We start from the raw sequence: 15663 nt of genomic DNA, 5'->3' as shown, positions 1-15663 counted from the left end.
ATGGAGAATGATCTTCAATGGAAAGAAATCTTTTATATATTATAGTAAATAATTTGAAATATGGGTCTTCCTCTTTTAAAAACAAATCTAAAACCAGTAACATTCTGACTCTTAGTACCAGTCAGATTCCTTTAAAAAAGCCAAAATCTCACAAATTATTAAAAACAAACAAACAAGCAAAAACAAAACAAACAAACAACAACAAAAAACCCAGAAACCACTAAAGCCAAGAAGTGAACATTAGTGAAAATAAAAAAAAGCTGTTCCTAGATTTCATGGAACCCTGTTGTACCTTGATAGTAACAACAAATCCAGAAGTGAACATCTGGGGGAAAAAAATAATTCATGTTTTGCACTTAAGAAAACTTTAAAAAGAAAAGTGGAAGAAGATAAAAAATACCGAGTGAAAAGTTTGGACTGAAGATGGAAAACCTCTTTGTTAAATAGAGAGTAGAAAGAATTTATGGAAGCACTCAACTGCCTATGCAGGAAATTACAGTAAAACTGTATAAGTAACTCTGCATGCTACTAAAATTGAGAATAAAAATATTAATTGCATTTAGGAAGTAGCCCTACAGTCTGGTGTGATAAGAAACACTAAGCAACAGCTGAACTTCAAAGCATTACTTTTCATAATAGCAATATATGAATATTAAATTGATTACATTTAACAAAGAAATGAAAAGTTTATTTGAAATTCAATGTGTTTTGTGAAGGAGAAAGTTTATTTGATTACCTTGAAAATTCTTCCTTCAATACATTTAGCTGGGTCCTTACAAATCTCAGATACAAAATATTGGTATAATGTGAACAGAGGCAAAATCTGTAGCAAAATAGTATGTCATGTAGAAGTAAACATCATGCAGGGTACAATTATGGAAATATACATTGCAATTACATATCACAAATATATAGATAATATAGGATTACTGCTTTGACCATCACATACCATCACTACATCTTTTATGCTCTCTGAAAGATTAATGTGTTAAAAAGTTCTTCAGCTGGCTAAAGCTAACCCCTGATACTACCTTACATGTGATTCACAACGTAGGAAGGGAAGACTGTCCAAATCATTCTTTGTTTAAGACAGGGTTTTACTGCATCATTAGTCAGTAGGCCTACTGGAAATAGGTTGATACAAGGGATTCCTAAAACTGCCTGCATTTTGATGCCATTTTTTTTCAATATTACTAACAGAAGAACAGAATTCTGCAAGCTTTTTAAAATAAACACAACAAACTCCTGCAACTGTCTAAGTGAAATTATTCCAACTGGTAACTAAAGTGGATGGCAATGACACCTAGTGACAAATTTATTTACATTCATTTTAAATTGAAATTTTTTGTAGGGACAACTAACAAAAAAAAACATTTTAGAACTGAGCTCTATTGAAGCATAGAGTCACTGTATATCCTTCCTATATCTGAAGAGGACATACAGGGAAGCTGGAGACAAACTCTTCATTGGGAACTGTAATTGATGGGGCAAGGAGTTATGGGCACAAATTGAAAGAGGGGAAATTTAGGTTAGACATTAGGAAGAAGCTCTTTACTGTGAGGGTGTGAGGCACTGGAGCACATTCCCCAGGGAGGCTGTGGATGCCCCAACCATGCAAGTGCTCAAGGCCAGGTTGGTTGGGGTGTTGAGCAGCCTGGTCTAGTGGGAGGTGTCCCTGCCCTCGGCATGGGAGGTTGGGACTGGATGATCTTTAAATGTCCCTTCCAACCCTTAACATTCTATGATCTATTGTTATACAATATTACAGAAAAAGCAGATTCTTTCCTAACAGATTTATGTGTCTACTGAAAATGAAAGAACTTCCAAAATTTAATTACTGTTCAGCTTTTACATTTTTCTTCACTTTAAAATGTCCCCAAGCTTAGAAAATGCTAACAGCATTTTTAGATTTTTGTCAAATTCACTCTAAGTTCTCATAATGTAGCTTAATATTTCTGAATTTGGACAACAAATGCTTAAGGCAAATGTTTTAATTGCACCCATACAGCTTCCTACTGATATCTGAAGTAGTTCAACAAAATTAGTCTTTGAAGTTTTATTTTTAATAAAACTTGAATCTTGATGTATTTTGATGTAAGTGTCAAATCAGCTTAGTGCCCACCATCCAAAGCATTCCCACACAATAAGCATTCAGTGGAAATGAAGCTCTCATCCAGCTAAAACTGCAATTGCTTTAACCATGATCCAGGACCTGGATCTATATTCTGCTGGCAAAAGTGCAGAAAGAATCAAAGATGTGCACTGCCACATGAAGCAAGCAGTCAAATTAAGTGCCCCTTCCTCTAGGTAATTGTCTGCTCCTTGATTTCACTGGATCTCCCACAGCAAGGACAGTTAGACAAAGCTAAATAACAATGTGAGCTCCAGTAAAGCAGGATGGGAAGAAGCAACAATGGGAGTTAGCCTGAAGTTCCAAAAGAATGTTGATTCACAGAGGTATAAAATAATCACCTGACTGGAAAGTCTGTTAGTGCATACAGGACCAAACTGGAAAAGAGAGAGCATTGAACCTTTTTCAGTAGTAATAATCAATTCAATCTATTTATTCTAATGTATGGTACTGCACCTTTGAAGGAAGCTGCATTAAAGTGGAAATGGTCAGACATTAAATGGAGGAAATAAGAACATGACCAACATAAGAGGGAAGTTGTAAAAACACTTCATACAGAGGAGTAAGAGAAGATGAGAAGGAGAAAGGCAGAAGGGACTTTTATTTACTGAGAGTAATAGTATTAGAAGCATTCTGGACATACTGCATTTAAGGTAATCTTCAGTACAGTGTATTTGAAATAGTATATAATAGAAAATTTCCTCTAAAATGCCTAAGCTAAACAAACCACATGTTGTCACCTTCCAGAATAAATAATTTTCCCATGTTTTCTAAAACTTGTATGCAGCAAGCTATACCTTGCTCTAAGTGCCACAGTACCTAACCATAGTGGTATTTTGCTAAAGGTTCTGTGGTATTTCATAACTACACCCACACAGAAAAGTAAGACTTGGTGCCTTAAAAATAATTTCCAGAGCATAGAAATAATACTTACTATTAAATTTTGTTTTGCACAATGTAGTTCAAACATAATGAAATTCAGACTTGCAACTACAGTAGAGATATCAGCTCTGTAGCGATCAGAGAACAGGTCGATACCAGGAATAAGAAAATTTGTTTCATATTGTACAAAGTCATAGTCAGATGTTGGATGAGGAAGAGAAGCTCTAAACAGGGTCTGAAAGTAATAACAATGAATTATTTGTGAAGAGATGTACAGGTCTTAGTGAGACACTATAAACTCCAACTCACAAATGACTTCATAAATGAAACTCCATCAATGCCTTATATATTCAGCTGTTTCCAGCCAAAATATTGAAAAACATTTTTAGAGAAAATCCTTTACGTGTGAAATTGGTGGGTCAAAAAACAAGCTGTAAATAGTCTAAGGACAGAATCTCTCCCATCGTTTCTGGGAGAGTTGCTGACTTTAAGGCCAATTAAAAGCTACTTTCACCCTAGTTACACCTTTAACTAGGGCACGTAGTGCAACTTATCAGCTAATGCAGCTTAAATCGTGTAAGTAAAAACTAATATGAAATTTAATCGTTTCTCGGAGAGCTGCTGACTTTAAAGCCAGTTAAAAGCTTGTTTCACTCTAGTTCCACCTTTAACTAGGTCAGCTAGCACAGCTCAAATCATATAACTAAAAACTAATATGAAATTTAAGGAAATGATTTAAATGTTCTCTCTCTGAAAGGGAAGAATGCTAACATTGTATCTGATGTTGGATATCCCTTCCCAGTTGTGTTTGTCTTGCTGTAATTAGCAATGATATGTTAGAGAAATTTACATTCACGCTCAGATCTGAGATATTAACAAGCCTAAAGCCTATACCAGGGGTGGAATTTAAACAAGGTTATAAAAACTTTCCAATTCAAGGAACAAATTATGGGCTTGAACTTCTTGCAGTACAATGACAGTAATTGATTATATTTTTCAAGACATTCACCCTGCAAGCTGCTTCTTTCCCAATTAATATCAGACCCACTTCAGTCAAGTCACAATTATTTCTACCATTATACAACTGGAACAAATGCTTACTCCTATTTCTGCCAAAAGAAGGAATCGACATTGTTCAGCTTTGTAACTGTTCAGAAATTACAGTTCTAGAACAAGTAAAAATTCTCCTTTACCTTTGTTTCTTCAACTTGTTCTCCCTTTTGTGAACTTAATAAGTTTTTCAATGTGGCCTAGGACAGGTCTCACAGTCACAACCATTCAAGATATTAGACAGTGTCATTGCTTGGTTTTGGAAGAAGCCAGATTACTTCCTGAAGCTGCACTGGGATGAGTAATCACTGATCCCAGTAGAGTATAACTGGCAGAATACTTGCAGTTATTTATCCTATAACACTTTTGTTACTGGCACCTTAACTTTCACTTAAAAGTAAACTGAAATGGGTTTTTTTTCTCTATAGGTCTTTTTTGTGAAAGTTCGCAAACCTAATTTTAATTATCTCATTTTCTTTGTAAGTGAAACTGGATCATTTTTAATATCCTGTATTTTTAGAGCAAACTTCTTATAGAGCTGAGATTTTAGTATTACAAACTAATATTTTTCAGTACTAAAAAAGATTTAAAATTTTCTTTTTTTCTAAAGAGTCCATGCTCTTGGTTGAAAATTTAATACAATCTGTGAAGACTCAACAGATCTGAGAGCACTCTGCTGTTGCTGATGCCATCCAGCTTTTCCTGGGCAGAATACTTCAATAGAAGAAAAATATATTTGACTGTCAAATGTTTTAGTCATCTTCACTTCTCAGTATTTTTTCTCTGAGACATTCTACCCTCCTATTGAAGTGGTAATTTTTAAGCTATAATACAGGAATAATGTTAAAAAATGAAGAATAAAAACATTGTATCTAATATGCATAAATTGTCAACTACCTCTGATCTCCATTTTTACTTTACAATGAAAATGAAAAGAGAATTATTTTAACAGAGGGTCATTTTTGAAGCAATTTGTTAACTTCATGAATTTGAACTGAAATTGCATTCTTACCTTAAAAAGTACAGCAGAAAAATAGCAGTATTTTGTTCTTAATTTTATCTGTGATGTTGTTATATACCTAAAGTACAACAAATAATAAGAAATATGAATGTGCCCATCAATATAAATTATTGAAATTCTTGGGGTTTTAGTCTAATGTAATAATAATACTAACACAATCTAGATGTTTTCCCTACTGGAAAACAGCTGCCTGTTCTTTAAATAGGTGCTCAGCCATGCCTTGCAAAGAAGCATTTGACCAGAGACATACCCAGACAAAGGGACTTGTCCAGGTTACATTCAAAGTCAAAGAAGAGACACAGGCAACCTAAGTGCAAAATGTATCTCATACGAAACTAAAAATATAAAGTAGATAAGCAACTTGCACCTTAAAGAGCATTTCTTTCCATAAAGGAAGCCTAAGATAACTAGCACATGGACTTTCACACAGTAGGTGTCTAGTTAATTTAATGATTCCCACACAGTACCTCATCATAGCCTTAAACCATCCCGGTAGCAGGTTAGTCCTATGATCTACAATACCAGAAATCTTTAATTCAATATTAGAATCCTTTAATCTGCATTTTACAGCCTGTGCCAATGTTGCTGTGAAAGAGCAACTTTCTTCATGAGAAAGATGTTTAACAATCCAAGTCAGGTTGAAACAGAAAAGAACCACCTCAAGGAGAAGCTGGGAGGACAGTTCCCTGCAAATCCTGCCAAGATTTGGAATGGGCATATTAGCAGCAAAGGGATAGCATCCAGGGCAGCAAATAGGTGCCACAAACACCTGTAAAATCTGCGAGGGATTTGCTGTCACCTAACTGGATCGAGACTGAACCATGGCTCAGAATGAGAAGAGCTATCATTTATAATCAAGTTAAACTCACTCCTTTTCCTTTTGGGTGTTAATTCCAAGTGTGACAATGCCACTTCATCCTGAAATACCCATGCTAACACTTGCAAAGCTACTTTGGCTTACAGGTATTTTACAGTGGTAAAATATTTTACCAGCTCCAGAGGTAAGGGAATTTACTTGGATGAAGCTCTCTCTGCCCTTTCATGGTTATAGTGTTTCTAAGGTCATTTAATGCTATCTTGGATATTTCTAGGCTTATATTTTGTACAATACATTGAGGAACAGCTCAGAATCACATTCATAATGTTTTACTAGCAGTCAAGGAGTACTGGAGGGAAATATTTAGTGCTGGTAAACTTTTATACAGTAATTCAAATTTCATTTAGTTCTAATTCACCAGAAAACTGCTACTTTAGGCAGTAAATCTGCCCTCGAGATACATTAATATTTAATATGTGCAATGACTTGGGAGATGTGATATTTTGATTGAAAATCAATATGACTGTAAAATCCTTGCACTTATGACTTCTTATCACTTTGTTTTCTTTTAATGATCTCTCCATATAATGTACAGCTGCAATTATGATCAAAGATGAGCACTCAAGAAAAGGGAACAAATATTCTCCAAAAGACCCAATTTCTCCCTGAAAGGAAAAATTCTTCTGCTTTTGATTAGTCCTTTTTGTAGCAACTCGTTATTGGTTTTTAATTAATTTCAAGTTGCCTCATGTCTTGGATGAGTAATTTGTTTAAAATGTGATAGAAATACATATATGGATAAGATACTTACTGAGCTATCTTAGCCACTAAGACTGCTGCATGTAAACATCCCCAAGCTCCAGCCTGAGAAAGAAATTTCTGACTCATATCAGTTGATCTTCCAACTGCAAAGCAGTCTGTGGCATCTTTTGGAAAAACTAATTCTTGCCAGGTGTTAAGAGCATCAGCGATGTTAAGTGTTTCATCAAGGGCTTGACACCAATATTTAAAAGCAGTTCTGTAACATAAAAAATAGTCATATTGCTGACATTTTCCAAAATGGAAGATAAGATCTGCTTTATTTTCCCTTTATTGCCTGAGATATAACTAATACTGATTGGGTCAAAAACTCAAATACAGTTTCTACAACACAAAAAAAAAATACCATTCCTAGTCAAGAGACTTAACGAGACTCAAATCATCAAGCCATAGACATTATTTCCTGCAAACACAGAGTGTACAATTAATTTGCTTAACAGCAATTAGGTAGCTAAAAATAAATAAATTCTAGGAAAAACACCCTCTCAAAATATAGCTAATAGTGAATTAGATGAAAGAAGTTATATGGACTAGTGGACAAGAACTTACAAGAGAGTTGAGGGGTATAGGATTGCCAATTAAAAAAAAAAAAAGACTGTGCTCTTTTTTAATCCAGACACAAATGTACCTTTTGTTTCCAGCATAAAAGTGAAGATTTCCAAGTTCATGCAGACCCTGTACCTTGAGGTCTCTCTGGTTAGCCATTTCAAGGATTTCTGTTATTTATTTTCAAACAATTAAAAAAAAACAACAACATTGTCATATCATTAAACCAGTTACTGAATCTTGAACAAATTTTACATGAATTCACATGTAATTCAATGCATGATTTTTTTTTTTTTAATTTATTGGTCTTGTATCTTTTACCTTCAACTGTACTATTTCTTATTTCTACTACCTGTGAAAACAAAAGTAAGATATATTTCTGGACCTGTTTACCTAATCTTTTGTATTTTTGTTCTTTCAGACCTCTCAAATGTCTTCCTGTTCACAAGATAAACTGTAAAGCAGGTTGTTGGCTCTGCTAAACAACTCTGCCTGCATACAGCACAGTAGCACTGTCACAGGCTTATTTTTGGAACCCTTCCTGCAAATAAAACCACTTTGAGGATCTGTTGACCTACTACATTTGACCTGTTTAGCCATACAGCAAAAACAGCAGTAAGGAGCTGTAACTGTCTCAGTAAAGCCATTAAAGAATGTAAGATGGAAGCCAAGCAACTAGTGCAGAATCTGAAAAGTCTGTTTACCAGAAAAAAGGTGTCATGGAATTAAAATGGATCTGCTAAATATTACATCAAATTCTGAAGTGGGGATTAATCAACATAATACCCCTGAAGTAGTGCTTTTTCATAAAAGGAGATAACTGTAGAGATTATGAACCAGCTAGTGGCTTGTTTAGGATCCAATGCAGTTTTCCTCAATCAAGAGGAAGAAGGAAACCTGCTTTCCTGGAAACCTGCTTTCAGACAGTTACAACTGTCAGACAGAGGAAAATAACAGTGGAATAAACATACAAAAACACAGATGGGCAGAATGTTGTTACTTCTTAGTTTTAAGCAGAAATTTATGAAAAAAATTACCTATTGTTTGTTCATAGGAAGAGATAATTAGTGAAAGCTGTGACTTTGGTATTGGTCTGTTCTCAATCACACTGGAGCAATTATATTTTTCTTGAGAAAGGTCAGATGGTGTTGGTTGAAATAGCAGTTCACCTCCCACGTTAAATTTCAGCCTTTTGCTTGAAGAGATCTGACTGCTGATTGGTCTTCCAGCATTTTCTAGATCAGAAAAGTATTACACTTATACGATCAGTCTGGAAAAGTATTATACTATTTCTAGCACCACAAATATTTCCACACCGTGTTAGCCAAACAAACATACAATTCCAGTGTACCCTACTTCCATTTGGTTTCCTATGCTATAATTCTGTGTCTCCTAACTAAACTGATTGAACATAATTCATTGTTCACACAAAGGATATGTGCTCTGTTAGTCTAAAAAAACCTGGGAAGATCTGCCAGAGGTATGGCTGCAGACAGACAGGCGACACAGCTGCATGAAAAAAATCATCATCCAACTATGAGAAATCATAGGAAATAAGGCTTAGAGCTTGTGCTTAAAGGACTTAAAACTTAACTTTGTATTCTACATTTTTTGTAATTGTCAATAACTAAAACTTCAATTTAGAACAATCTATTCTTTTCACTTTTCACTATTTTTACTCCATATACACTTTATTTGTGAAAAGGGAGAAACACTTCAATGAATCACTCACCTTGTGTGTGTGCAAGAAATAAGGAAAGTAGTTTTCTGCTGTGTCTCAGTGCTCTACTGTGGTATTTAGATTTGTCTACAGTTTCTCTAAAACATCTCAGTGTATCATTGACATCAAGAGGTACACAAACTAGGGCTTTTGCTTGATTGTGATCTAAAAGGAATTAATAATTATGGAGAAAAGTTTTGTAATATACAAATAAATATTTTTAGTAAATACCCTGTAAAACATACTTGAATATGTTCACAACTTCAAAACTAAAGTATATTAAAATTTTGCCCTTTGTTTCCTATTTGTTTATGAATTAAAGCAAATTATTAACCACCAGGAACATTAATTCTATCAATAACAGTGCTGATTCACACTAACTTCTAGGTATACTGCTGAATATCCAACAATAACAACAAAAAACTGGACCACCAAGCTTCCTTACCGTATGTTACCTAGCACCTGCTTTTCTCTGCTTTCAGACATAGTCTGAATATATTTTGAAAGACCTTGACAACATTACAACCCATCCAAAATATCAAGAACAATAATTTGAAGACAAAGCTCCGTTTATATTAAAAGGAACATTGTAGGAGAAGTGCAAGAATTATGATAAGGAGGGGAAACCGATTTTTTTTTTTCAAATCTAATATGAAACAAAGAAAAGCCTTTGGGAGAAAAGAGAACACACAATACTGAATTGTGCTCTGACCTGTAGAATCATCAGTTTCCTCAGGATTGAAAAAGCATCCAGGAAAATCCTCTTCACTGGCAGAACGGGCAATGGGCAGCTGTAATTTGTACCCTATGTAGTTTCTGCAACTCATCTAAAAAGCAAGTTTCGTTCTGTGATAACTGAATAATATTCAGAAAAATCAATGTTTGGTTCTTACAGTTAAGGATCTATATACTCAGTCACATGACAAAATAAAAGAGGACTAATTAAGAAAGACACCAATGGCCCATAACTAGCACTCTTGTCAGTAAGTGGTGAAATATTCACATCTAAATATTGAATATAAGTGTTTCAAAGTTACTGAACTAAATTTCTATCTGATTTGGTATTTGCCACAATCATGAGCAACTCCCCGATGCCCTGCAAATATTCCATCTTTCTTTTTCCAGGTGAATGCAGAACCTACCACAGTAGGTGTGCCTGAAGGGCAGCTGCCTGGGAAACACCATGGAATACTGCAGGGGGACATACAAAATAGCTCTAAGCAACAACAGCAGCCTAACCCTGGCAGAGAAGCAAACATCCAAACGCCTATAAATGACTAATCCAGAACAGACTTTTTATTCTGCTAATATAGTTACATCACTTCAGAACTGGAAGGACCAATAGAGCTAGGTCTAGGCTAGTTCTAGGTTCTAAGCCTGAGCAGCACTGATTCATGAAATGTAGCCATAAACTCAAAATTTCTTACTTGAAATCCTTACTACTACTAACTAACAGTAGTCTTTAATCTGTAAGCTGTCTTTCAACCCTATGATTACTTTCCCACAGCTCAGTTATCAGCATTATGAGGTAGTATGCCACAGTGCCCTTTTCTAAACAAAGGACTGTGTTCTGAAGGAACAGAGAGGAAAACAGCCTTGCAGAGACACAGGACAGAGCACCTCAGTGCCCTTCCAAACTATGAGTGCTTTCAGAGTCCCTGCAAGCCCCAGGCACCAGGGTGCTGTCTCTAGGCAAGGCAGTGGCTCCTGAACCCCATGGTCATGTTCATGTTCAGAACAAATCTGTTTGGTACTCCAAATTCCACTTCCCCCTCCTCTCCTTCAAGTCCTCTCTTTATATTGGAAATAGAAACATCCTAAAAATATCCGCGGGGAGACTGACTTTAGCAAAACTTTTTAGCAATGAACCTTACATTAAAAAAACTGGAAATTCCCAATTTCTAATAGCTAATTCAATGAAAAATTTCCAAGTGGCACTGTTAAGAAAATATATAGAGCCATGGCTTTTAATGACAGGAACTTGCTGAGCTGCTTAGGGTTTTTTTGTTGGCAATCAAGTTTTCTTTAAGATTTTATTGGCATTGTCAGTGTTTGGGTTAACTCAATTTTATTAACTTTGTTCTTGAGGAGCAGTGCTCCAACACAGAAACAAACCAATTTTTTTATTTAATTTTAAATAATCACAAGGATGCACAATATCCAAAAAAATGTTTTAAGGTTAAAACAGTGGCATCAAGAAACAACATTAAATGAGATTTAGGCTTATAATATGGAATGGGTATGTTGTGCATGGAAGAAATGTCCTCTGGGTCATCTGCTGTTCTTGGAATAATTTCATACAAGCCTTTTCATGCACTTCAATCAATTACATTCATTAATTTATTATAATTGATTATTTGGGAACACTATGAGAAAACATATTCATCTAATCAGTGAAAGTGCTTCTCCATATTTAGTTCACACTACGAGTCAGTGCCCGAAAAAGAAATCCGTGTTTCACCTTATGTTCACCATCAGACAGATATTTACTGAGATGAGATTCATGGCTGTCTGTGCCACTGAATTGCTCCATCCTTTCCAGCAGCTGCCTCTGAGCAAACACCAGCAGAGGACTCACTTGCTCTGTGTACCTCTCACTTGAAAAAAAACAAAGTGTGATAATTAAGCAATATAATGGTATGTTAAACTACATAATGTCAGTTTTTTAGTTTTTATTAGAGTTGGTATAACTTACTGTGTAAATATGTTAAATTGTACAGCAATGTGTACCAGTGCTTCCCACTTCTTCATTTGATATAGCAGTTCTATTGTTTTAAGAATCAGATGACATATCCATTTCATGTCAACCACATTCACATCATCCAGGAGAGACTGGGGATGAAGATTTGAACCACCATTCTCATCCATAATACCTCCTAAACAACTGGGAATGCAAAACTCTCCTTCAGGATCCAGAATCTACAGCGAAGAAAAATTATTATACCTGTTATTTTCAAATGTGTTTTTAGGACAAATCAGTTACAAATATTAGAGTAATATAATCTTCTGAAAAACTTGTTACAGGGAGTAACTTGGAGATATCAGAATACAATGCAAGAAAGAGAAAACTATCTCTCTAGTGAAGACGTGATAATGAAGAGTTGTCTTAATAAAAGTAAATTTTACCTTAAGAGAACTGCTTGTTTGTAGGTCAATTATCATATCAATGATCACGTCTGATGCAAAATAAAATGGCAACCAGACAGTGTCCCTAAGAAAATCCCAGGTGATGGGAAATGCATCCATAAGGGAATGTGAATGGCTAGCAATCAATTGAAATTCTTGAGTATAGTTCCAAAGTTCTCGACAAGCATTTTGAAGCAATGTCCAGTGGCCACCACGGTGAGCAAGAACCTGCGTATACCATTCAAAATATAATTATACCTTGGAAATGCAGAAATTAAAAGTTTCATTCTTTTATTGCAAAATTTAGGCAGTAAGTAATCTTTCAAAGTTATAGTCTAGGCTTTATAGAACCTTAAGTTTTAAATCTTCATAGGAGCGCTAATTTATAATTCAATTTAATAGTTGATTTTGGTGTGAGAATAAGAAATAAAAATTAATTCACACCACCTATATGGGTATTTTTATTTGGGATTAGAAGGGTTTATGGGAAGAGTAGTTAGTCTGCATTTCCTTTCAAACACTGGTTCTCTTGTTTCTAGTGTGACATTCACTTAAGACTTGTAAAGGGAAAAGTAAGTCTGCAAGTATTTTCAGAAAAATTTAACCAATATGAGAAGGAAAGTTATATAGATGAAATGAAAACCAGAACAATTACATAAATTATTGTACATTTTATAGAAATATACAATATATAGATATATATTATGATAGATTATATGTCTGACATTTCATACATTGTACTTGGACATTTTTCAGAGATTAAAACATTGCTTTTACCCAGTGAAATTTTTTTTAAGTTTCTGAAGTGTGGGATCTTTTACATGTAGAAAGTAGTAAGCCTTGTAACACAATGCTTAGAAATATATAGCTTCATAACAAACCACATCTTACCACTGCTCTTTTCAAATACAAGAAGATGCCTGTAAAATGCTTCAGTAAAACTGTATTTGATGGAAACTGGTTGCGTTTTTTGGGGGACTGAGAGGCGGATGCTTTGGTATCCTTTGTTGTTTGACTCCCTTTACTTGTGTTCTTAGGAGATTTATCTCTAACTGAAAACAAAAAGTTTGCTTGTTAAAAGTGAGTTGAAGTTCTCAAAAAAAAAAGAAAAAATCAGTCAGCTAGGATTTTCCTGTGGCAGCTAACTACTTAAATGTTAGGAAATGCCAATGTTAAGGTTATCACGTTTGTGAGGTTATGATATTTAAAATATAAGATGCTTTTATTTAGGAACTGGGAGAAGCAGGGATGAAAACAAGTCTGAGCAAAATAATAATGGGTACCAAAAACAAGAATCTTTCTTAAACAGAAGCCTCTTAAAAGGAGATGCCAGGAAGAAAGGAGGATTTGTGACAAATTCTGTGGTATGTGTAGAATTGCTTCATTATTTTATTCAATAACAAATATCCTCTAAGGCGAAATGCAAAGGTTTTTGGTAGTGGGATACAGTAACATCTGAACCATAGGTTTCAGGCAGCAGCTAATTCCAAGCTACATAGTATTTGAACCCTAGGGCTAACTACAAACTTTATGGAATACTTTTAATCAGAATTGTTGCAAAGGCTGGGAGATAGTAAACAAGACTTTTATCAGGTTTCAGCCACTTTTAGTGACTTGGTTCTCAGTGACTGGTAAGCATCAAGGCAAAAAAGTGTTTAAGTAAAAGTAAGCTGCTGCAAAGAGAACCAGTGAATTCAAGCACCAGCTTTTGTCACACCTCCTCGGAAAAGGCAAAGAGGACAGTTGATTTTACCTAAGGAAGTCCTACATGGAAAGACAGGAGAATTTTGATCTTTACAGCTGTGGCAAGAATGTGTCCCTGAAGAGCTATTGAAAAGACCAGGCCTGTGAGTACTTCTTGAACTTCTGGTGCCTTGGCAGACTGCTTTGTGTTGACTTTGATTTCCTCGGATGTTGCTGATAGCATACAAGTCCTGCATTTCACAATTACTCACAAACAGGAGCCTTTTGGCTCCTGTTGAAACCTCATGGGACATTACTGATAATAGCTGGAATAATAAAAGTCAAATGTGACAGAGAAATGAAGTGGTAGAAAATAAATTGGTCCTAAGGTGGCTTCTGACACAGGGAAACACTGGGGAGAAAGCAGTGGAGAAGGAAAATTAAGTTCTACTTAAAATTTGAAAAGATAATAAACTTCAGTCTATAATTTTAAAAACTACTTACAGAATGACCCAGGAAATTTTGACCTGTTAGGAAATGGAAACTACCAACCGATTACAAACCTCAGAAATTTAAAGAAATTATCAATGCATTCAGAATAATTTAGAATATTATCAATTTAATATGCCTAGCTACTGTGGTATCTGGAAACCTAAAGCTGGTATCATCAATTTTTTTTTAACTTACAAACTTGTTACTGAAATATAGGAGAAATAACTAATTGATAAAATATAAGATATTTATTAATATATTAAAGAATTGTCAGAATTATTAGATATGCCCCATCACTTACTATGATTCTGTTATACTAGATATGTCAAAAAATATAGAGGACAATTGAAATCTAGACATGCCTTCCATGAACTCGACAAGACTTACTGTTTTTCTGAAGGTAATGAGGAGAAATAATGATGAAGGTCAAGACAGAAATTAAGAGAAAGAAAAAGTTCAGTTGAAAGTTATTTCAGTTGTGCACCAGTAAAAGTTGTTACCTGTTTGGTTTTTCCTCTTTCCTGACTTGGGGAGAGGAGAAGCTGGTTTTCTTATGTTATCCTCTACGGCTTCTTTCACCACTACAGTGCCAGAATTGCTTAATGAGAATATCTCAGGGTCCAAAATTTTGTAGCTGCAAAATGGGAAAAAGAAAACATTAAAAAAAAAAAAAAAAGATGCAATATCAAAAAGAACTTTGATATACATACACAAAATTCAGTTTCTCAGAAGTGATTACTTTCCAGCAGCCTTAGGAATCAGAAACAATGAATGATACCCAAATGTTATAAGGAACCAAAAAATAACACTGCATAGTGCATCTCAAAGCTTTCATCTCACCAATCAAGTGAGCAACTAAAACTGTGCTTGATGTCCACATGATGGAAAGAAAGCAACACTTGTTACATAGTAACAAGTAATTTGAATTTGAAAGCTGAACCGTTCATATGAGAAACTGACAGATATACTGTAATTCAGATCTGTCCACATTAACAGCAACAACACAATAAATCTCTGTTAGTAGCAATCACTGATAGTGCAGTAAGGTATACCTGTCCAGATGTTGTGAACCACTAATTCCAATGTCATATTGCTCTTCCAGGTTCTTTTTAAATAAGTGGTAGTGTGCAGCTGCCAGGTAGATATTCATCTGAGCTTTCCAGGGCATCTCTTCAAGACACGTGTGACAAAACTTACTTCGGGTTACGTATTTACTCAGCATTGACACTAAGGTTTGATGAGCTAATTTTTTCAACTTATCCTTGCCTTTCCTAAACCAAAACATACAAAGTAGCAAAAAATGAAACTGTTTTCTTGAAGCTCTAGAAAAGAAAGTCCGGGTAAAGATACGCAGAAATATCCTGTTGCATATCTAC

At 35.0% G+C, this 15663-nt stretch overlaps 1 protein-coding gene across 4 annotated transcripts in view; it reads right to left on the bottom strand.

Annotated features, from left to right (window-relative positions):
* The window catches only part of CFAP54 (cilia and flagella associated protein 54), a 92165-nt gene that overhangs the window by 33372 nt on the left and 43130 nt on the right, over positions 1-15663 (bottom strand). For all 4 annotated transcript variants that reach the window (XM_085046981.1, XM_085046960.1, XM_085046968.1 and 1 more), the window contains exons 34-47: positions 15340-15558; positions 14788-14921; positions 13004-13164; positions 12113-12340; positions 11682-11905; positions 11448-11583; positions 9699-9813; positions 8999-9151; positions 8304-8501; positions 7349-7436; positions 6713-6919; positions 5076-5142; positions 3066-3248; positions 737-823 (exon numbers count right to left, since the gene is read on the bottom strand). In XM_085046981.1, the coding sequence (XP_084903107.1) occupies positions 737-823; positions 3066-3248; positions 5076-5142; positions 6713-6919; positions 7349-7436; positions 8304-8501; positions 8999-9151; positions 9699-9813; positions 11448-11583; positions 11682-11905; positions 12113-12340; positions 13004-13164; positions 14788-14921; positions 15340-15558 (2200 nt within the window). The remainder of the gene's footprint in view (positions 1-736; positions 824-3065; positions 3249-5075; positions 5143-6712; positions 6920-7348; positions 7437-8303; positions 8502-8998; positions 9152-9698; positions 9814-11447; positions 11584-11681; positions 11906-12112; positions 12341-13003; positions 13165-14787; positions 14922-15339; positions 15559-15663) is intronic.

This window comes from Lichenostomus cassidix, chromosome 1Aa (assembly GCF_008360975.1).
Source record: "Lichenostomus cassidix isolate B80296 chromosome 1Aa, HeHo_3.0, whole genome shotgun sequence".
In the NCBI taxonomy this organism is placed as follows: domain Eukaryota; kingdom Metazoa; phylum Chordata; class Aves; order Passeriformes; family Meliphagidae; genus Lichenostomus; species Lichenostomus cassidix.
Note: the sequence above shows the minus strand (reverse complement) of the source record. Positions and strands in the feature narration are given on the sequence as shown.